The sequence below is a fragment of the Typopeltis vanoorti genome, chromosome 8 (genome assembly GCF_054136105.1).
Source record: "Typopeltis vanoorti isolate ZY-2024b chromosome 8, IOZ_Tvanoo_1.0, whole genome shotgun sequence".
In the NCBI taxonomy this organism is placed as follows: domain Eukaryota; kingdom Metazoa; phylum Arthropoda; class Arachnida; order Uropygi; family Thelyphonidae; genus Typopeltis; species Typopeltis vanoorti.
This window is the reverse complement of record NC_143556.1, coordinates 129,552,057-129,576,488: the sequence shown is the minus strand read 5'-3', so window position 1 is coordinate 129,576,488 and position 24,432 is coordinate 129,552,057. Positions and strand designations below refer to the sequence as shown.

The window sequence follows — 24,432 nt, the reverse complement described above, 5'->3', positions numbered from 1 at the left end:
TCAACTTTTTATATGGTCTATAACAAGAAGTTAAGTTATATTTTTTGAGGATATTGGTTATTTTCTCAGAGGTGTCCTGGATGTAGGGGATGGTGATAGATTTATTATTATTATTACCCAAAACCTCATGGAGTCAAACACTCATCTGGGAGGTCCTTTTATCACACACACATCTCATCATACCGGGCCTTAAACACACTCAAACTCCTTGCAGACACCACACTCTCAGGTAAGGCATTCCAATCATTCACAACTCTGCACAAAAAAAACCTGTCTCTCACTCCCCTACTCACACCCTCTTTACACAGTTTCCAGGGATGACTTCTGGTTCTCCCCTGATCTCCCACTATTCTCTGTAGAACTTCTCCACCATTGATCTTATAACAACCCCTTACCAACTTGTAGGTCTCTATCATATCTCCCCTCTTTCTCCTCTTCACCAGACCCTGCAGATTACATCTCCTCAATCTTTCCTCATACTCGACATTTTAGAGGTCAGAAACTACCTTAGTCATTGCCTTTGGACCCTTTCCAACATCTCTTCAATCTTCTGAAAACCCGGTGACCAAATCTGGGCACAATAGTCCATGTGTGGCCTAATCAAAGCCTTATACAACACAACGAGAATCTCCCTACTTCTACACGTCAGTGTCCTCTGCATCATTCCCAGAAGCCTTTGTGTTGTCTTCACAATTTTGGCTATGTGTCCCCTAAATTTCAGATCCTTATTCACTATCGCCTTCAGATCTCTTATTTCTTCCACCTCCAACAATGTATCCTTACCAAGCATAAATTCTGCATCCCATCTTTGTTTTCCAAATTTTAAAACCTTACATTTTGCAACATTGATCTCACATCCCCATTTCCATGCCCAATCACTCAATTTATTAAAGTCTTCCTGCAAGGTCACAACATCCTCACTACTCTTCATGGTTCATCCCAACTTTGCATCATCTGCAAACAACTGAATATCTCCATCCAAATCTTCACCTATATCATTAATATACAAGCTAAACAGTAATGGCCCCTAAAACAGATCCCTGAGACACTTCACTAGTGACTTTCCTTTTCCTCGACATCGCTCCCCCATACACAATTTGTTGATACCTATCAGACAGTCAATCTCCAATCCAATGCACCAATCTAATATCCAACCTCATCTGCTCCAGTTTTACTATAAATTTATCATGAGGTACTTTATCAAAAGCCTTCGCAAAATCCAAGTATATCACTGTGTATCCTTCTCCTCTGTCCAAGGAAGCAGTCACTTTATTGTAATAAGTAAGTAGATTACTAAAACATGACCTCCCTTTAGCAAATCCTTGCTGTCCATTAAAGATGATACCATTGTTGTCACCCAACTCTGGATCCTAGTTCTCACAAGCTTCTCCAACAACTTAACCACAACACCTGACACACAGATAGGCCTATAGTTTAATGCTTGAGTTTGACCACCTCCTTTATGAAGTGGCACAATCTTGCCCTCCTTCCACTCCTTAGGGACTTGACTGAGTGCAAGACTCGTATTAAAAAAATATGTTAAGACAGGTGTCAACTCCCTGGCACATTCCTTCAGAATATGTGGCGATATATTATCAAGTCCCACAGCCTTATTAACATCTAGTTTACTCAACTCCCCATACACCTCTTGCTAACTTACGGTCAGTCTCCTCCACATCATTAACTGCTCTCAATCTCTCCATGAAGTCACATTCACAAGATTGAAAGACCTGTATGAACTGCTCATTAAGTATCTCCACCATGCATTCTGCAACAGCTGTCTTTATACCATTTTCTCCAATCAATGTCATCCTTCCATAATCATTCTTTCTTTTGCTGGCTACATATCGAAAGACCTCCTCAGGATTCTTTTTGGCTTCATTAGCCAACTGCTGTTCATACCTCTCTTTAGCTACCCTCACCAACCAAATCACCCTCCTTGCTTGGTCTTTGTAGACTTCATGGAATTGTTTATTTCCACTTCGCTTATGCTGCCTCCACAGTGCCCTCTTCCTCTGTATCGCATGCTTAATCTCTATATTAATCCTTCTCACACCTACTTTATTTAATCTTCTCACCCTGGAATATATTTAGACATTGCATCTACTAGATAGTTTTTGAAAATCCCCCAAGCTGCATTGATCTCTTTTCCAGCTAACTCCTCATTCCATGTCACACCGACAAGCTGTCTCCTGAGCTCTTTATAATCACCCCACTTGTAATTCCACATATGCCCGTTTCTCACAGAGGTCCTCACACTGCTGGCAACCACCCAGGTAATCACCTCATGGTCACTCTCACCAGTTGGTGGATGATTTGACACCTCATTTATAATTACATCCTCTGATGAGATGACCAAATCCAAGCCCCTCAATCCTCGCATGCCCTCTGTTACATATTGTCTGAGATAGTTATCTCTCAAAAACTCAAGAACTCATTTTCTTTTTAGTGTGAAAAATCCAAGCCCCTCAATCCTCGATGACCAAATCCAAGCCCCTCAATCCTCGCATGCCCTCTGTTACATACTGTCTGAGATAGTTATCCCTCAAAAACTCAAGAACTCATTTTCTTTTTAGTGTTTTATTTAGTGTAATATTTATTGTGAGGGTGGGGGGGTTGTGGTTTACTGGTTTTAGTATTTTTTGGGGGCTGTAGCCATTGGCTAAGAAAGTGTTCAAGATATGGTTTAGTTCAGTGGTTAGGGCATCACCATCTGAGCAGATTAATTTTGCCCTGTTATATAGCGTTTTAATAACCACATATTATTGTCAGGAGGGGGGGGATATTGCTGGTGAATGTATGTGTGGATTTTCTATAAAGAGAGAAAACCAAAGATCTGTCAGGCTGGCAAGTGATTAAGAGTGTCTAGGAAGGGGAGGATGTTATTATTATTATTATTATTATTATTTGACACCTCCAGGGAGTCCAAAGACTCATCGAGGGAGAGTGTGCCAACAGCATCGAACGATTGTCCCCTTCCGACTACTAACCGCGCTCAAACTTACTTAACTGAGCCATTAGTAGCAGAGGCTCTACCAATCGACCAACCTTTGCCGGCTTTTCCTCTTGTTGTTTTCCTCTTTTTCCATTAGGAAGGAGAGGAGTGTATCTGAGCCATGTGGCCAAATAGCAAACATATCATCCACTTACTGAATCCAAATAGTGGGTTTTTGTGGGGTAGAGATTAAGGCTTTCTCTTCAAAGGTCTCCATAAAGAAGTTGGCCAAGGGTGAGGAAAGTGGTGAACCCATGGATGTCTCCTCTGTCTGTTTGTAGAATTTTTCTTGCCAAACAAAATAGCCCGAGTTCATTGTGAACTGAAATAGGGCTGAGATATCGGGAGGAAATTTGGCTGGGATGAGTTATTGGGTTTCCTTGAGTGGGACATTTGTGAATAGGGAGGAGACGTCAAAACTGACCATTATGTCAGTGTGTTGGAGTGAGATGTTTTCTATACTGGCTTTGAAGTGGGCTGAGTTTTTTATGTGGATGGTGTGTTGCCAGTATAGTGTGTGTGCGCTTTGGCTAAATGTTTGGCTAATTTATATGTGGGAGAATCAATGCCATCCACTATGCGACGTAATGGCACATTTTGTTTATGTATTTTTGGGAGTCCATATAATCGGGGGGGGGGCTAGAGTTAAGAGGTTTTAGTTTGTTAGTAACTTCCACAGGCCAAGAAGTGACCTTTTTAAGGATCTGTGGTGAGTTCTAATCTGAGAGCTGGTGGGATTATATTCATTAGGGAGGTAGGTAGTACAGTATAATAATAAAGCATTGAGCTTACCTGTATAGTCCTTTTGGTTGAGAACCACTGTGCCGTTTCCCTTATCTGCTTTGGTGATTACTATTTTTTTTGTTTTTCTTCATTTCTAGTAGAGCTGCATATTCGTCTTTGGATAAGTTGGTTTTTAGAGGTCTTGCTTTGGTGAGAACACAGGCTACATCTAGTCTAATATTGTTGGCGATATGGTTAGGAAGGTTGCGAATCCCACATTCTATTTGGATCATTATTTCCTCGGCAGGTATTCTTTTAGATGCTATGGCGAAATTGTGGCTACGTGAAAGTGTGGTGAGTGCTTCAGGCTTCGAAACTACGGAAGAGAGGTTGACTGCCATGTTGAGTGGTTGTTGTTGTATGGAAGTAGAATTCTTTATCAAGTTATCATATTTTTTCATGTGCCGACTATGTATTTTTTCGAATTCTTTTGTTGCTAAAGCGCATGAGACGTTGTAAAGAATCATCCAAAGGTCATGGCCGAGCGTATCTGAAATCTCTTCTTCTAGCACCCGTAAGGTTTTGTTTTCGCTGGCAAGGAGAACACGCATCATGGTAATTTGTTCTCGTAGTAGGCGAAGCTAGTGCGGTTATAAATACGGAGAGCTTTCTGTGAAATAAAACGGTGCTTAAATTTAACACAATTTGGGATTACCTTGTTATCCCGGCAGCGTTTTAGGAAGGTTAGACGATTTAGTTGTCTCGATATCTTCAACCTCATTTTGCCATATTGGCGGGCCCTTCCGTGTGATGGAATCTCTGTGGATGATAGTAATTCTTGTAGCAAGGGTTATACGTTGGTCATACATAACTGGTAATTAACTTAAGGAATTTACAACGCATAAAACGGATATTAATTAAAGGAAACGTTAATGAATACCTTCAATATTTTGACAACGTCACGTTGTCATCTTCGGGAACATCAAATATGGTATGTGCATGCAGGCACTAACAAAAACAAATGAGGAAGAAGGCAAGAAACTAATATTGTTCCTAAAGTCCTAATGGTGCTCCCTAGTTAGGCTGAAGTTCGGGCTAATTGGGTTGTCTTGGTCGTTGGGCTGAAGTTCTCATGATGTAAGTCTCCCAAATTTGGGGCAGTCTCATGCACCCAAATTTGTTGAGGTTTGGAACGTTTTTTAGAGCTGCTGATGATTCCATGAATAATCTTTTGTACTTGAACTTGCTGCGGTGTATTATTTTAGTTTTCTTCCAACGAATTCTATGGCGGTATCTATGGCATGGTCTGCAAGCCCAGAGTGACAGTACTGGTGAAACCGGATGTAGTCTTTGTGTTCTGAAATCCTGATATTCACTGTCCTGCCTGTTTGGCCAAAGTAGGACAATTTACAGCTGCAAGGGATCTGGTATACACCAGGTAGGTCTAAGGGAAGTGGTTGGTCTTTGATGGAGCAGATAAGGGATGCCAAATTTTTATATGGTTTATAACAAGAAGTTAGGTTATATTTTTTGAGGATATTGGTTATTTTCTCAGAATTGCCCCGGATGTAGAGGATGGTGATAGATTAAGGTAATCTTGCGTGCACATACCATATTTGTATGTTCCTGAAGATGGCAACGTGACGTTGCTGAAATATTGCCGGTATTCATTAAAGTTTCCTTTAATTAATATCAGTTTTTTGTGTTGTAAATTCCTTAAGTTAATTACCAGTTATGTATGACTAATGTATAAGACTTGCTACAAGAATAGAACAAAATGATATTAAAGGCAGCTGATATAACCACAAGAAAGAACATACTAGTAGCAGAGGTATGAAGGTAATTTGTTCTTATATTCATATATCCTCGTATGTTCTCCTTGTAGTTATATCAGTTGTCTTGAATATCATTTTGGCTCTAGGTGTTTATCAGAACTTTTCAGACTCCCTCCCCCCATCCCCCTCGTATGTATGTTTTTAGTACATATGTGTACTTATGTATTGTTTTCACGTGTATTAAGGCACTTCTCTGTGTTGGAACGTGTTAGCATTTATTAGTGATTCCTAAATGTAGTGTCTGCGGATAGCTCCTGACCAGATAAGTGATATTTTGAGTAAAAATTAATGAATTTGCATAGTATTTACATAGTATTGTTTACTTTTAGTATTTTAGCGTGTCTGGTTGATTTCTGTGTGTTTTTTGAGTATTTTAATAGTAAATTGATAGATACAATTATCTGTGCACATGGTGCCCATAAAGAGGAATACAAAGATGGCCTCCAGGTTGCCATATTTGTCTAAAAATCTTAAAAAAAGGACTTGATTCAGTGTACCATTTGCAAAATGTATGCATTGAGGAGAGTGGTTGATGTCTGGTTAAACAACGATGGTGGAGTGAATGTGTGCAAAAAGTGTAAAGAATGTGAGGATTTAAAGAGTGTTTCAGGTCGTGTGAGTGATATCATTGTTAAAAGTGAGAATGTAGATAACAGTGATATTTGCGAGGTATGAATGGTGATATTTGCGAGGTATGAATGGTGATATTTGCGAGGTAGTACCTGATAGCTGTGAGAGTTGCGTTGAAAGTGAGAATGAAGGTAAGCATACAGAACGATTGAATGAATCATCGGAGAATAAAAATGATGACACTGATGCAGTGAGTGAGATCACTCTATTATGTGGAACAATACGTAGGGCAAATTGGCAGCTGGAGCATTGGCAAAAATCTTTAAGAAGCATACTGACTAATAATCGGCAAAAGTATGATAGAAAAAATAAGGGTATGATAGTGAGTATAAACAAAATGAAAGAGCATGTGTTGTATGGAGATTTCTTAGTAAGAGGTGTGTTAGTTGAGAGTTTAACAAAAATCGTTCCAATCTGGTGCGAATGTTAAGAATGTAAGCGAGTCAATTAGAATGCAAAAACAGCAGGTGAAGGAATTGATAGTGGTAGCAGGTACAAATGATTTGACAGGAAACAAAAAGGCTATGAGTGAGAATGTGAAGGAATTGCTTGAGGTGGCAAAAGAGAAGGGTGAGAGAGTTAGGATGGTGAGTCTGTTGCCACGGTATGACAGTGAAGAGTATAGGAGGGCCATAATTGCTAATGACTTTATGCGTGAATTATGTTTGATGAGCGGTGTGGAATTTGTGGATGTGTGGAATGAGTTCGATGGGCGAAAGGTTACATTTGAATGGATTTGGTGTACGGAGACTCGAAAAGGCATTGTCGAATGTAGTGGAAGTGAATGTGCAGATTTTAGGGAGACAGTCGAGTGTGTGAATGTGTGTAATAATAACCCAAGCGAGTAGGAAGGACCATGAATCAGAATGGGATAGTTAGTATAAGGCATCAAAATAGGGATGGGAAAAATCGGCTTCTGCAATTCATGTATACAAATGCCAGAAGCATTAGGAACAAGAAGGAAGAATTTTTGGCCTTGGTTGGCACTTCCAGACCACAGATTATTGGCATTAGTGAAACATGGCTGACAGAAGATGACACAGCTGGTGGGATTGAATGTGAGGGGTATGGTGTGTTCAGGAGTGACAGGGAGAATAAAATGTGGGGAGTGTTATTGATGATAGCTGATGAGCTACAGCCAAGAAGAATAGAAATGGAACTGCAGGATAGAGAATAGGGCCCATTTGAGGCTATTTGGTGTGAGATTGAAACTAGCAGAACTAAATATACAGTTGGGTGCCTCTATAGACCAGGTGATGGAATAGATGGTGGAGATAGTATGCATAAGCAAATAGAAGAAATGAGTGGAAGGAGGGTAATTATTATGGGAGATTTCAACTATGGTAACATTGATTGGAAGGAGTAGAGGACACATGGGAGGAAGGAATTGGATTTTATGCAGTTATTAAGGGATAACTATCTGCGACAGCATGTAATGGAAAATACTAGGGGTCAGAGAGTGCTTGACCTAGTAATTGCATCTGAGAATTTGGCTGTAACGAATATGACCACGTTGCCACCAATTGGTGAGAGTGATCATATGGTCTTGACTTGGGAGGTGACTAAAGGTGTGGAAGTTACAATTAAGACCGGGTACATGTGGAATTATCAAGTTGGTAAGTATGTCAAGCTTACGAGATTGCTTGGTTCAGTGCCATGGCATGTAAAACTGCAAGGGCTGGATGTCGATAGAGCATGGGAAGTGGTCAAGGAGCATTTACAGGAGGTTATGGCTGATTGTATACCTAGGGTCCGAATAGTAAAACAAGTAGGGGTTAAATGGATGAATACCACCATTAAGCTTGAGCTGCGGGGTGCTTAAGGGTCAAAGCTGCATAACTGAGAGGAGACCTTCACATAGCCTTTAAAGGAATGCGGAGAACCGACCAGGGCTTCTGACCTAATGTCCAATCCTCACCTTCTCGTGGTGCACCCTGTTGGGTATCTACTTTGATACTGAACGAACGAGGATGGGCTGGCAATTTGGGATTTAGCTGACCAAATTGTATTCTTATTGGTTAAACCAAAATAAAAAATGATGGTACAACATGACAAAATTTCATGCCGGCTGGGGCGTCGCCTGGTTAAACAAGGCCCCCGTTGTTTTCGCCAGGGAACCAGGGCGAACAGCGAAAAGTCAGCTACTGGAACAAATCTGAAAACAAACCTCAACTCAACATCACCAGAGTTAAAGATCGGTACTATCAACGTAAGAAGCCTGAATGGCAAAGAAATGGAGCTAGCTGAGGAATTAGATAAGTACCAGATCGACATAATAGGGGTGACTGAAACAAAAAAGACCAAAACTGGTGAGATCTTTCTGAGCAATAAATACAAAATGTTATATTCAGGCAATAACAATCAAGGAAAAGAAGGAGTAGCCATAGTATTCAACACAAAATACGAGGCTAATCTTCTTGAATGGCAGTCAGTCTCAAGTAGAGTAATGTGGGCAAATATGAGAATGGGGAACTGGACAATGAGACTTATTTGTGCCTATGGTCCCACAGAAGGTTCTACTAAGGTAGAAGTGGAGGAATTTTTTGAGGCTTTAGAAAAAGCAACTGACACAATGAAAAAGGAAAAGTTGGTCCTTGTTGGGGATCTAAATAGTAGAGTAGGAAATGATTGTGAGACATACAAAAATATTTTGTATGTGAAAATATGGGAAAATTTGGAGAAAAGAGCAAAGCTAATAATAACGGCAAATATCTGTTGGATTTCTGCTCAGGACATGGACTGGTTATTACTAACACCATGTTCCAACATAAAAATGTGCACAAATTCACATGGAGAGAAGAGGCTAGGAATAAGAAAAGTCTCATTGACTATGTTATTGTTGATAGTGATGTTTTCTCCCTGGTGCAGGACACCAGAGTGTACAGAGGATTTGAAATTGGAAGTGATCACTATTTAGTCATGGGAGGACTTTGGCAAGAATATAGAAAATAAATATCAAGAAGGTGGCAAAATATTCTGGAGGTTGTTGAAGAAGCTTAGGAATGGTGGAAAGAGTGCTGTAAAAGGAATTAGAGATGATAAAGGTGAAATGAAAACAGGAGAAAAAGATATCCTTGAAGTATGGAGTAATTACTTTGAAAAACTGCTAAATGAAACAAGCAGTGATGACAGCACAGTGATAAAAAACACTGACCAGGCATGCAGTCAGGAATACATATCCATACTTGAAGTAGAAAAAGCCATCAAAGGCTTGAAATGTGGAAAGGCAGCAGGAGTAGATGATATTCAACCAGAAATGCTGAAGTATGGTGGTATAAGAGTCTTACAGTGGCTGCACTGCATAGTTCAGAAAGCCTGGACAGAGGGACGAATTCCCGATGATTGGAGTAGAGCTCTCATAGTACCCATATATAAAAAGGGAAATAAAACTGAATGTGAGAATTACAGAGGTATTTCCATACTGAGTGTTCCTGGCAAGATCTATGCAAGTATACTTGAGAAACGGTTGAGAAGAATTGTGGAAGAACAAGCTGGATTCAGGCCAAATAGAGGCTGTCAGGATCAGATCTTCACTTTACGACAAATAGTCGAGAAAGCATGGGAATATAACAAAGATCTGTATTTAAGTTTTGTCGATTTGGAAAAGGCATATGACAAGGTGCCAAGAGAGAAGCTATTCAATACGCTGCAGTTATATGGTGTCAATGGGGCATTATATCAAGCAATACTTAGTCTTTATTTGAGTTGTGAGTCAGCAGTTAGAATTGAAGGAAGTACAGGAAGATGGTTTAATGTTAAATCTGGTGTGAGACAAGGATGTACATTATCCCCTCTGTTATTCATTATCTATATGGATCACATTATGAAGGAATGTGGTATTAAACCTGATATCAAAATTGGAGATGTTAATGTCAGTTCTTTGCTTTATGCGGATGATGTTATACTTCTAAATAAATCCGCTACAAGTCTGCAAGATTCTCTGACTAAATTGAATAGCTGTTGTAATAGATATGGTATGAAGGTCAGCAATAAAAAGACAAAGACAATGAAAATAGGCAGAATCATTGAAAATGTCAACTGTGTTGTGAATGGAGAACCTGTGGAACAAGTAAAACATTTCAGCTACTTAGGCACAATTTTTACTGAAGATGGTAAACTAAATATAGAAATAGACAACAGAATCAGCAAAGCTGGTATCGTGGGAAGTCAATTGAATAAATTCATATGGAATAAGAAAGAAATTAGTCGGAACACTAAATTAGCTGTATACAAGACTGTGTTCAAACCAATTTTAACTTATGGATCTGAGAGCTGGGTCAGAAGTAAAACACTTGACCAAAGACTAGAGACCGCAGATATGAGAGTCCTGAGAAAGATTAGAGGCGTGAATACATGGCATCAATGGCAATATCATATTAAAAATGAGGATATTAAGAAAGAACTTGACATTGTCAGCATCCAGGAATGCGTTAGCAGAGCTAATCTCAGATGGTATGGTCACTTAAATAGAATGGGAGAGGAAAGATTAGCAAAACAAGTGTTCTCTGCCAGGTTGGCAGGAAAACGACCCAGAGGAAGACCAAGATATAGGTGGATTGATACGGTACAAAGTGCCTTAGACGATAGAAATATAAGATCTGATAATGTTGGAGTCTTGACAAGTAACAGACTGATTTGGAGGAAAATTGTAGATAGGAAGTTAGTAATGATGTAATTTTTTCATGTAGTACTGTCATATCCTGTACACCCCTTGAGGGTACATGGCAGGAATTTGATGATGATGATGATGAGCTTGAGCTCCAAAAAAAAGAAACAACTGTGGAGGGAATTTAAGGAGAAAGGTGACCGGCAGGCACATGAACAGTATAAAGCGCAGGCCAGAAGGGTAACGAGTGTGGTAAGAAAAGCAAAAAAGGATTATGAAAGAACATTGGCCATTCAGGCTAAAGAGAATCCTAAACAGTTTTTTCGATATGTTGCAAGTAAAAGAAAAAATGCATATGGCAGAATGATTTTAAACAATGCCGATGGTAGGGAGGTAACCGAATCAGTTGATATAGTTGAATTACCGAGCGAGCACTTTGCAAGAGTATATCATCCAGGTGGTGACGTTGCAGAAATGAATGAACCAGTAGATTATACGGGAATTGTGGTGAATGAGGTGGAGGTGAGTAGTCTATTGCAAAACCTCAATGTCAATACATCTGTGGGATTGAATGGTATACCAGCTCATGTCGTACGTGAAGCGGCTAAAGAATTGTCAGTAAACTTGACCATTTTGTTTAATCTGAGTCTCTGGTCTGGGTTAGTCCCAAGGGGGTGGAAAGAGGGGAAAACAGTTCCACTGCATAAAGGAGGTTCCGAGACTGCTGTTGTAAATTACCGACCGATTAGCATATCAGGAATCGTTGTCAAGGTCTTGGAGAAATTAGTCAAGAGAAGAATACAGGATTGGATAGATGAAAATGGGATACTGTATGGGGGACAACACGGTTTTGTGAAGGGTAGATCATGCCTTGGTAACTTGCTCACGTTTTATAACACAGTGACGGCTGAACTGGATAAGGGTGATGGGTTTACAGTGATTCTACTGGACCTTGCCAAGGCCTTTGACAGGATACCACATGGAACTCTAATCAGTAAACTGAAGCAGATGGGGGATGAATATAGGGTTGATGAGATGGATAGGAGGGTGGTTGATGGAGAGATACCAGAGAGTGGTTTATTCAGGAGTGGAGTTCAAAAGACTGCTTGTGACTAGTGGTGTGCTGCAGGGTTCTGTTCTTGTACCACTACTTTTCAATTTGTTCATTAACGATATAGGAAAGGATCTGAGAGGAAGTGTTCACTTGTTTGCTGATGATGCAAAGTTGGGTAGAGCAATTGTGAGTGCACAGGATGTCAAAATTTTGCAGGATGATTTGGATAGTTTGGAGGACTGGGCTAAGGAAAATGGATGTCAATTTAATGTTGCAAAGTGTAAGGTTATGCATTTTGGAGTGAAAAGATTAGCAGCAGTATATCACATTGGTGGAACCGTACTCCAGGAGATTGATGAGTCCAGGGATTTGGGAGTGTTGGTGGATAGGGAGTTGAAGTTTAGGGGGCACATTGCAAAAGTGGCTAAATCAGCGCATCAAATCACTTGGTTGCTGAAAAATACTTTAACAAGCAGAGACAAACAAGTTATTGTTCCTCTATATTGAGCCCTGATAAGACCCCATCTTGACTACTGTGTGCAGATTTGAATGCCAGGGTTTCTTCTTGATTGGGAGTAGGTAGAGAGGATCCAGAGACGAGTGACCAAGATGATAGCAGGTCTGTGGAATAAACCTTATGAGAACAGATTGAAGATTTGTGGGTTGCAAAAATTGGCTGATAGGTAGAAAAGGGGTGATATGATTGAGACATTCAAATTACTGAATGGTTTCTATAAGATTAATCCAGATGATATTTTTGAGAATAGGACTAGTGGTCGGAGGACTAGGGACCATACATGGATGCTGGGCAAGATTGTGGTTAGCAGGGTTGTTAGAGCTAGGTTTTTTACTTGGAGAGTGGTAAATGAGTGGAATAAGCTGCCAGAGTCTGTTGTGGGTGCTGTGACTCTGAATGAGTTCAAGGCGAGGTATGATAGATATTGTGTGAATGTTGAATAGTTGTTCTTCACATAATGTTAGAGCCTCCCTCGATGAGTCTGTCGACTCTTTGGAGTTGCCCGAAATAATAATAATAATAATAAATGGTGTCCTGTTACTTCCCATCGTTTTTAATTCTTTTCTCCAAAATTTCCCAAATCATTTCTGTAGATCTGAGAGATCCATTTCCTACTTTGCTGTAATAATTAAAAGACTGTGATGAATCTTTAGTCTCCATGAAGATCTGATGTTACTAAGACTTTTATTTTATGTTACTTTACTTTAATATAATTCAAAGCACTGGTGTGTGCTATACTGTATTAATAAATTCTGTGGGGTCATAGGCATTAGTATTTTTTTTTTTTTCACTTATGAATTTTCCCTTTTGTCACTGCTTCAAATTTCTTTCTTTTCTCAAGTGTGTTATTTGCATATTTAGTTAAATGCTGTTGCTCTTTGTTCCTTTCCTTGCTTCCTGTTGCTCAAATTAATATATTTTAAAGATTATTTAAAATACAGGTATCCCTTGCTTAACACAGGATTTGATTAATGCGGCGAAATTAATTGCGGCAATCCCTTGATATACGTGGCAAGAATTTTGATTAACGCACCTTTAACTCTGCGGAGCTCGCAGCTGATCTGACAGATACGTGCAAAATGTTTAATATAAATATTCTTACTCAATTCAGTATATTGCTTGGAGGTCATGAGTAGCTGTGCATTCTTGTTACGAGTGATATTCCGCACGTTTTTTTGCTGTCATTTTGGTTTAACGAATGTTATGTAAAGGTTTGTGATATTTGACAGTAAATTGTATCTGAGAGATACTGCAACCTCCGATGTCAAGTATGGTTTAATTTTTTTTTTTTTATATTCTTTGTTCAATAATTTCTAGATTGTAACTGAAAATAATATACCATTATGTATTACTGAAATAGAGAGCCAAAGGCTTATTTATCATACATGTCCTCTAGGAGATGTGCTTTACATTATGGAAAATACTGAGGAAAAGTGATCTGAACTTACTCCCTCTTTACTACGAGTTGCCCATAAGGTTGCTTATGCTTGCATCTGCCGAACCTTTTAGTTTCTATATTTGGCTATGAAATAATGTTGGATTCAAAATCCACTTAATTTGTACCATCATGTATTATATTTGCAGTGTTTTTTCTTTATGTTTTATTGCTTGTGTACCGAGGTTTGGAAAGTCATTTTATTGTTATCGTAGAATTCATGCCAATAGGAAAAAACAAAAACTGTTCGAACGACTCTTGATAACTTCTTTTGATAAAAAAAAAATTGCAGTAAATAATGTAGGTACAAGTATTTATTAAACATTTACTTTGCATTCATTTTTTATCTTTCCTAAAAGAGTACCATATAAAACGAATTATTAATACAATAATCGATCATGGACGAATTGTAATTTTTACCATTGATTATTAGATTTGATTAACGCGATTTTGATATACGCGGTAACATCGAGGGATTAATTAACCGTGTTAATTGAGAGATACCTGTACTACTGTGTATATTTATGCGTGTTTATTGAAATTTAAAATGATATGATTTGTTATTGCTTGATTTTATACAGCCATTTCCAAGGAGCTGATTCAAGAAGTATTTATGGGGAATGTAATCCAAGCAGGTGTTGGACAAGCCCCAGCAAGACAAGCTGCCCTGGGAGCTGGTTAGTTGATTTATATTAAATTATGTTAAATTATATTAAGTAGGAGCATGGACAAAAGGCCATCCTTATTCTGATAACAAAAAATATAAAGTAGATGACATGAACTATCGATCTACTTTTGGTGATTTACAGAGAGCTCACAGACAGAAGTTTTGGGTGGCATGCTTTGCGGAATTCTAGACCTTGCACAGATGAATGAATAGGCAGACTTCAGAACAATGGAAGATATTGTAAACTAAATCAGTGCAGAAGTCTTATTTTCCATGTATAAGTAGCAAAATGGTGTATCACCATATTATTAAAATACTCTGGATAAGACAGTTCTAGCATGATTTATCACTTGGTTAGAAGATAAATTATACTTCACAAGAAATTATTACATATTTATAATAAATTCATGCAAAGAAATTATTCCAAATATTTGTAATATTCCAAATTACAATATGATATTACAAATATTTGTAATATCATGCAATTTTTACATACAACATAATACAATCATATAATATTTATAATACCATGTAATATCATTGTAATACAAGGAGTTTATTAAAAATAAACGATTAAAACCATAAGATTTACATCATTGGGGTAGTGGTACATAAAGGTTTCACAACAAAAGCCTATTTACAATTAATTACACATATTAGATGTTTTTTATAACTGCACAACTGTTGAATAATTGATAAACCAGAATACAAATGATAAATTCATTACTGTATGCATGTTGGAACATTACTAGTTGTTGCTATCACATTCTGTGGTATCACATATGCTATATCCTAGGTCCATGGCAGTTAAATTTTTGATGAAAGCAGACCATACTTAATGTAAAATTAAGTCTTGATTTTGTGTATAGGAGCCTAGCATCTGTAAGGCTTATTTAAATTTTCTTGTGAAACAGTTATTATCAATTACTAAAATTAAGGGGATATTAAATCCCACATAGTTTTAAAACCGAATAAGAAACTCAAAGATAGGAATCAGAGAGTTTCTTGCCGAATATAGTAAACTATAAAGTATCGGCGAACACTAGCGTTAGCCAATGCAAGTGATCCTAGTACATAGTACAATCTCGGGCAACTCGTTGCAAGGGTGAGTAAAGTTCAGATCGCTATTCTTAGGTATTTTCCATAATGTAAAAACACATTTCCTAGGAAATGTATGCTGTTATTACATTATGGAGGGAGGTCACTACCCAGACCGGTTTCAGCCTTTTTTGAGGCTTCATCAGTGAGTAGCTAGACCTAATACCGAAGTGTATAGCGAAAAGAACTTATATACTCTGCGAACGAGTTTTCCAGGTAGGTGCAACCATTAAGTTACTTAAGTATAAAGAGCTAATAAGCTTCATTTCGGCAATGAAAACATTACTAAAATTAAGGGGATATTAAATCCCACATAGTTTTAAAACCGAATAAGAAACTCAAAGATAGGAATCAGAGAGTTTCTTGTCGAATATAGTAAACTATAAAGTATCGGCGAACACTAGCGTTAGCCAATGCAATTGATCCTAGTACATAGTATAATCTCGGGCAACTCGTTGCAAAGGTGAGTAAAGTTCAGATCGCTATTCTTAGGTATTTTCCATAATGTAAAAACATATTTCCTAGGAAATGTATGCTGTTATTACATTATGGAGGGAGGTCACTACCCAGACCGGTTTCAGCCTTTTTTGAGGCTTCATCAGTGAGTAGCTAGACCTAATACCGAAGTGTATAGCGAAAAGAACTTATATACTCTGCGAACGAGTTTTCCAGGTAGGTGCAACCATTAAGATACTTAAGTATAAAGAGCTAATAAGCTTCATTTCGGCAATGAAAACATTACTAAAATTAACGGGATATTAAATCCCACATAGTTGTGGGATTTAATATCCCCTTAATTTTAGTTGCAACGAGTTGCCCGAGATTGTACTATGTACTAGGATCACTTGCATTGGCTAACGCTAGTGTTCGCCGATACTTTATAGTTTACTATATTCGACAAGAAACTCTCTGATTCCTATCTTTGAGTTTCTTATTCGGTTTTAAAACTATGTGGGATTTAATATCCCCTTAATTTTAGTAATGTTTTCATTGCCGAAATGAAGCTTATTAGCTCTTTATACTTAAGTAACTTAATGGTTGCACCTACCTGGAAAACTCGTTCGCAGAGTATATAAGTTCTTTTCGCTATACACTTCGGTATTAGGTCTAGCTACTCACTGATGAAGCCTCAAAAAAGGCTGAAACCGGTCTGGGTAGTGACCTCCCTCCATAATGTAATAACAGCATACATTTCCTAGGAAATGTGTTTTTACATTATGGAAAATACCTAAGAATAGCGATCTGAACTTTACTCACCCTTGCAACGAGTTGCCCGAGATTGTACTATGTACTAGGATCACTTGCATTGGCTAACGCTAGTGTTCGCCGATACTTTATAGTTTACTATATTCGGCAAGAAACTCTCTGATTCCTATCTTTGAGTTTCTTATTCGGTTTTAAAACTATGTGGGATTTAATATCCCCTTAATTTTAGTAATGTTTTCATTGCCGAAATGAAGCTTATTAGCTCTTTATACTTAAGTTATTATCAATATATGACATTTTTGTTTGTTGCCAGCGTACTTGATGGGTAGTGGTTGTGTAGAATGCCAGGCCTGATTTATGCTGTATTCTTTTTTTGCAACATCTTTTACATGTTCAGACATGCGGATCTCTCCCGACCTTGCTGTTTGGCCTACATAACAAATGCCAGAGCATTTGTGCAAGAGTAATGAATCTTATAGATGCTAGGTTTTTTCATGAGGTGATGTGGAGGTTTTCGTGGATGTAGGAATCTTGATATTTTGTAAAGGTACAAAAGCCACTTTTATGTTTAATATATATGTTTATTTCTATTGGTGAAACCTTGGTCGAATACAGCATTAATGACAATAAATTATGTGCTCGAAATGGGCGCCTTGTCTTTCAAGACAGGTTTCATAGTGCAATCGAAGGCTATCTGTCATCTTGAAGAACAAGGGTTGGGACATCTGCTGAACATATGTAATTTTATCCCTTAGTTCATCAAGGTTTGAAGGCAGGTCATGGTGGAATACCCATTCCTTCAAAATACCCCAAATGAAGGTATCAGATGATGTGAAATCAGGAAAATGTGAAGGGCATGGGAATTCTGTGAACCTTGAAATGATCTTCCCAAGGAATTGTTCTGATAAATAGGCTCTAAAACAACATGATGAATGGCAGGTTGCTCCATCCTGTTGGAATACCTGTGCATGAAATGGGATGCGTTTTGCACGACATGTCCTATGCAAATCCTGGGTGAACAGAACCAACACATTCTTGACGTTGCGTTTGCTATTCAAGGTTAGGGTTACACAACCCTCTTCAATGAAATAGGATTCAATTATGCTGTGGCCAGAAACTGCACACCATGTGGTCACCTTGCTGTGAAGAGATTTCTTTTGGACAAATTCAGGTCTCGAGAAACCAAGAAACCTGTAGGTTTGTCTTTACATGACCACTTACATGGAAATGTGCTTCATCCGAGAACAAGACATTTTGATAAAAGGATGGATCTTCGTAGACATTGGCCAGCATGCACGCACAGTATTCTTGAATTGCAGAGTAATAATCTGTTGCTGTTAAATACTGATCACCTGAATGACATACAAAAAGGTTACCAGTTCCTTAAGGATTCTCTGTAGTGACCACTTCTATATCCCAAATTTTACTGCTGTTTGGTGATGACTGCATTTTTGGAGCCTTGCTTCGGCACATGCTCGTGATTCTCGTTTGTGTTAATAGTTCGTGGTCTCTCCAAATACCCTTTGCATTGTGGCAGAGCACTCCTGATATGTTGGAACCTCTTGATTAAGGCAATGATGACACTATTGCTTGAAGCATGCTTACAGAACCCCTGAACATACTGCTCACAAACATGTAGTAGGCTTGGACCACTTGCTCTACTAACTCCATATGAACAAAAATAATTTTTAACAATAAACATCTTTTCTTCCAACATAACACCATTACTGCAGCTAAATATAATGGCTTAGACTCTACACATGCCCTTCTATTAATGTGCATGCAGTCGAACAGTATGTCTCATGTGGTTGAGGGGGGGGGGGTGCAATGTACTGAATGGGGTGTTGAAGTTCAGTACTATTTTTTTTCATGGTATACCATATTTTTTGTATTCCACTTATAAATTTTCCCTTTTGTTACTGCTTGAAATTGTCCTCTTCTCACAAGCCCCCTCTCCATTATCCTTTACCAAAACACACACAAACAAGCTTGCACATGAAGTAAAGTTGACAGTGAAGCTTCTTGTATATCAAGGCAGATAATTTTACATTCATTTGTCCTAATATGCCTTGATGCACACATTGTTTCTTGGATATGTATATTATGATTGCATGGGCACCTTCATGATGTTCTGAAGACTCATCATGGGAGATCCATGCTATCCATGCAGTGTCTATTGAATAATAGATACTGCATGGATACCGCACTCAATAGATAAGCAATGTCTACTGTGAGTACTCATTGACAGAGTACTCACAGTAGACACTGGCAACAGACTTCCACTTGTTCACCACTCTCTAAGTGAAAAATCTGGTTTTCACATCCCTGCTAACTGCACTCTTACTCAATTTCCATGGATGATCATATGTTCTGTACTCTTATTGAGGTGCTGAAATATTTCCTCCACATTAATCTTTTAAAACCCTTTTAGCAGCTGAAAAGTTTCTTGCACCCTCCCCTTTCCCCTCATGTTTGTCTGTCATCCAACTTTTGTATTTCACAAACCTTCATCTCTCATCATAAGGAGTATTCCACAGACCACTCACCATCTTGGTCACTCACCTGTGGAATGTCTACATCATATTCTCAGCCAGAAGAACCCTAGGTGACCAGAACTGAGCACAGTAATCTAGATGTGTAAAGAAGAATGATAGATTCCTTACCTCTGGTTTTAGTGTGATTTTTCAATAATCAAGCAATTGAACCAATTTTCTGCAGTTCCATCAATATTGTAGTACATACTTATAATCTTTTTATCCCAAAATGCAAAATTTTGAACTTTTTCACATTAAACTGACATACACTCTTTTGCCCATATTATCATCCTGAAAGCTCTCTAAACAGCAATTGAATATAGACCCTTGCAAAGCGATTACTTGGTAATTCAACTGTTTTGTTTGCTTCTGTCACCTCACTACTGTCAGTACTTGCTAAAGTTATTCATCAGTGTAATTTTTTTCTTTTAGTTGCCAACTAGCAGAAGAACTCTGAAGGATTTCCTTTGGCCTTCTTGCTAATTTCTTCTCATAATCTGCTTTTGCCTTCCTCACCATTCTGGTTACCTTTTTTGTCCGAGCCTTGTACTGCACATGTTTTGCTTATGTACTCTCCACAAACATTTGCTTTTGCAACTCCTGCTTAATTATATCAATTTTTTTTTTTTTAACTTAGTTATACTATAAATTAAAGATGCGAAGAAATTATTTTCTTGGTTTAATCCTTTATCCAAATGCAAGCGAACAATATTTTTGTGAAGTATCTTCATGGGTTGACTACTTGTATATAGAGGCCAATGACTTCACATCAGTTGCCTTATTATCCCATAATGCAATGCACACATCCTTTCAGATGTATAATGCAGTGCATTAAGGGAGCGGTCAGTGGAAACCAGATCCATAAGAGATTCCGAGGTTGAATAATGCAGAAGTCATATATTTACTATATATAAGTAGTCAAAATGCATCATGCCTTATTATTAAAATACTCTAGATTAAAGAAAGTTTTTTCACTTGGTTAGGTCTTATTATATTACATATTAACTCTTTCACTTGAATTCATTTGGCCTCGGTAGATCCTGGAAAAATTACTTAATAGTATGACATCTAATGCAGAGAGTCAGGGAAACTAGATCATCAAGGGAGGAATGGAAACGTATGCAAACACAATACAAATATGAATGGCCTTGAACATGACTGTATCTGGTGAGTAAGTGTGAAAAGTGTGCTTTAGGTTCGGACCTTTTGAGCATGGAAAGGGAAAAGAAAAAGTTCTACAACAAGCCCAAAGAGATTGCAGATCTAATTATAAGAATAGGCTAGGTGGTAATTTATGTTTCTACACAAATACTAGGAGCATCAGAAATAAAGGGATTGAGTTTGTTGCTTTATTGAATATGATGCGACCTAAGATTGTTGACATTAGTGAAACCTGGCTATCAGAATCAGATATGGTAACTGGAGCGAAGAGATAGGAGAGGAGGGTGGGATTACTACTACTAATGATATCAAAAGACTTAAGTCCAGTTAGAGTATAAACAACAAGAAAACAATGATAGTAACAATGCCCATGCAACACCCTCCCAAAATGAAATTATGGGAGGGTGTTGCAGATCACTGGCACATCACTGAGCATCGGAGTGACCAATGGCATCTGTAGATGCCCAGTGAAGTGAAGAAGAATATTGGCCTAAACTATATGCAAAATGAATAATAAAAATCTTATTTATTCCTTCTCTTGAAACCAGACTTCAGGATGCCATTAGTTACATTTTTATACAATAAAACTTCGTTGTACTGCATATCATTTAAAAATCAATATAGTGCTGTATTATGTTGCGTTTAATATCACACTGTCAGGGTTAATTTCAGAAGCCAATAGCAGAACACCTATCTTGCATTTATTTCCGATTCCATTGTTTGGCCATGAGTTGACCTTGAGTTGAGGTTTAATCTCATTTAATCAATGAGACCAATTATGAGATAATTGGTTACTAGTAAACTAATTAAAGAAATAGAATCAAAATACATAAATACAGCTGTGTAGTGATTGTTAATAATACTTTTTTTTGATACAGTTATTAGGATTGACTTTTAAAATAATTTTACCATTCCAATATGTCTGAGAAAAAAAAAACTATCAGGCAGGTGCAGAATATCGCAAACGAAATTCAGAAAACGAACTCAATGTTCAGAAATAAAGCTGGGCTTTGCATAAATATCTAAAAATTAAAACAGCTAATGTAGTACAAGAGAAAATAAGCGAAACCAAAACCAAAAATTCTGAGCTCATGGCAAGTACTTCTAATTGTGATCCCAGTAATGTTGATATTAGTAACAATGAGGATGGCAAAATAGCGGAGGGGGTAAAATATGCTACTGCATGGGGTGATAAAATTCCTAGTGCCTTCTTTGACTACTTATGACAACTTACTGAAGTGAGCATAGTCAATAGTTCATTTTCTTTAAAGTTTTGAATGAATATAGTAAATCAGACTGACTTAAATAAAAATGAAATACTTTCACACCTGTTGGTTTTGTCCCAACAAGAATCCAATCCAAATTTACAGATTAAGCCAGTAAAGAAGCCAAATTTTATGCTGTCAGTAATGATTTAATTCAAATTGTTAACCAGTCCACCACAATTCCTGATAATTCTTATTATACTCCCAACACCTTGAACCTTTTCTTAACCAGTTCTCTCTCTCCAAATACACTGTAGATATTAGCTCACCTCTTTGCTGTGTTGTTACAAAAAGTTTTTGTAATCCCCGAAGATGTATCTGTGACGGAGACGAAATATTGGAAGTATTAAAATTAGTTTTAATCCTTTCTCAGTGCTGTTAATATTCCATTAAACCTCTAACATGAACTTCCCCATATTGTTTTCTGCAATGGTTACATTCCTTAGGTCATCAAAAAAAAAAACACATCAAGAAGTTCCTTCTTCCTAACTCTTTGCCTACACATGATACCATCGTGTCTTAGGTCTTGGGACATTTTGTCCCCCCCCCCCCCCCCCAGTAAAAATTAAAAAAAAAAACTTCTCCCAAATGAAGGGAGAAGTTTCTACTAAGTGATGCCACCTACTAATATGATGCCAGAAATCCACCAGTCAAGAAACTGAGGAAGTAAACTAATAATCTGGTGAATTACTGTCATCTTGAGAGAACTTTTTTTTTTAAAGATGACAGGGCTTCTAACCTAATGTCCCCTCACCTTCTCGTGGTGCATCCTGTTAAGTATCTACCGGGATACTGAACAAATGAGGATGGGCTGGCAGCTTGGGATTTAGACAACCAAATGTATTCTTATTGGCTTAAACAACAATGTAAAATGATCGTACAACATAACAGAATTTCAGGCTGGCTGGGGCATCACCTGATTAAACAAAGATCCCCATTGTTTTTGCCAGGGAATCAGGAGAAATAGCAAAAAGTCAGCTATTGGAACAAATCTTGAAACATATCCTAACTCAACATCACCAGAGTTCAAGATCGCTACTATCAACATAAGAAGCCTGAATGGCAAAGAAATGGAACTAGCAGAATAATTGGATAAGTACCAGATCGACATAATAGGGGTGATTGAAACAAAAAAGACAAAAACTGGTGAAATCTTTTTAATCAATAACTATAAAATGTTATATTCAGGCAATAACAATCAGGGAAAAGTAGTAGCTATAGCGTTCAACACTAAATACAAGGCTAGGTGTGACTTATTTGTGCCTATGGTCCCACAGAAGGTTCTACTAAGTTAAAAGTAGAGGAATGTTTTGAGGCTTTAGAGAAAGCAGCTGATACAATGAAAAATGAAAAGTTGGTCCTTGTTGGGGATCTAGATAGCAGAGTAGGAAATGAGTGCCAGACATACAAAATATTTTGTGAAAATTTGGAGAAAAGAGCAAACCCAATAATAATGGTAATTACTTGTTGGACTTGTGCTCAGGACATGGATTGGTTATTACTAACACAATGTTCCAGAATAAAAACTTGCACAAATTCACATGGAGAGAAGAGGCAAGGAATGAGAAAAGTTTCATTTACTATGTTATTGTTCATAGTGATGTTTTCTCACTGGTGCAAGACAGTAGAGTGTACAGATGATTTAAAATTGGAAGTGATCACATTTAGTCTTGAGCTGAATAAAATTGAATTTCATATCGAAAAGAAGAGCATGTAAGAAAGTTTTAAAGTGAATAAAAGTCGAGCAGCTCTCGGATGTGAACTGTGGACTGAAATATACAAACATTATTCAAGAAAAGATGAAAGAGTTTGAAAACAGGAACGAAACCATGAAGAATCAGTGGTAAGCCCTGAAGAAAACATTGATTCATTCAGAGACAGAGAGGCATGTGGTGAGGTTGTCTGCAAGGATAGAAAAACCAGAACTCCATGGTGGACACAGGAAGTTAAAGAAGCAGTGAAGGAAAAGAAGAAAGCATATCTAAAGTTCCTGGCGAATAAGTCAGCTTGTGCTCTTAGAGTATACAGAGACAAATGTAAGAATGCTAAACACTGTGTATGGATAGGTAAACAAAAGTTATGGGAAGACTTTGGTAAGAACATAGAAAATAAATATCAAGAAGGTGACAAAATATTCTGGAGGCTGTTGAAAAAGTTCAGAAACGGAGGAAAGAGTGATGTAAAAGGAATTACAGATGACAAAGGGGATATGAAAACTGGAGAAAAAAGATATCCACGATGTAAGGAGTTATTACTTAGAAAATTGCTAAATGAATCAAGTGGTGGAAGTAGCATGGTAAAAAACGCTGACCAGTCACACAATTAGGAATACATGTTCATACTTGAAGTAAAAAAAGTCATGAAAAGCCTGATATGTGGAAAGGCAGCTGGAGTAGATGATATTCAACCAGAAATGCTGAAGTATGGAGGTATAAAAGTCTTGCATTGGTTGCGCTGCATAGTTCAGAAGGCCTGGACAGAGGGATGAATTCCTGATGATTGGAGTAAAACTCTCATAGTACCATATACAAAAACGGAATAAAACTGAAATTGAGAATTACAGAGGTATTTCTTTGCTGAGTGTTTCCTGGTAAGATTTATGCAAGTATACTTGAGAAATGGTTGAGAAGGATGTGGAAGGGAAGCTTTGTGAAGAACAAGCTGGATTCAGGCCAAACAGAGGCTGTCAGGATCAGATTTTCACTC

The 24,432-nt window shown here is 37.8% G+C and overlaps 1 protein-coding gene across 7 annotated transcripts in view; it reads left to right on the top strand.

Moving 5' to 3' along the window:
- The window catches only part of LOC150104349 (acetyl-CoA acetyltransferase, mitochondrial-like), a 504,637-nt gene that overhangs the window by 174,645 nt on the left and 305,560 nt on the right, over positions 1 to 24,432 (top strand). For all 7 annotated transcript variants that reach the window (XM_090396312.1, XM_090396309.1, XM_090396310.1 and 4 more), the window contains one exon: positions 14,377 to 14,472. In XM_090396312.1, the coding sequence (XP_090252438.1) occupies positions 14,377 to 14,472 (96 nt within the window). The remainder of the gene's footprint in view (positions 1 to 14,376; positions 14,473 to 24,432) is intronic.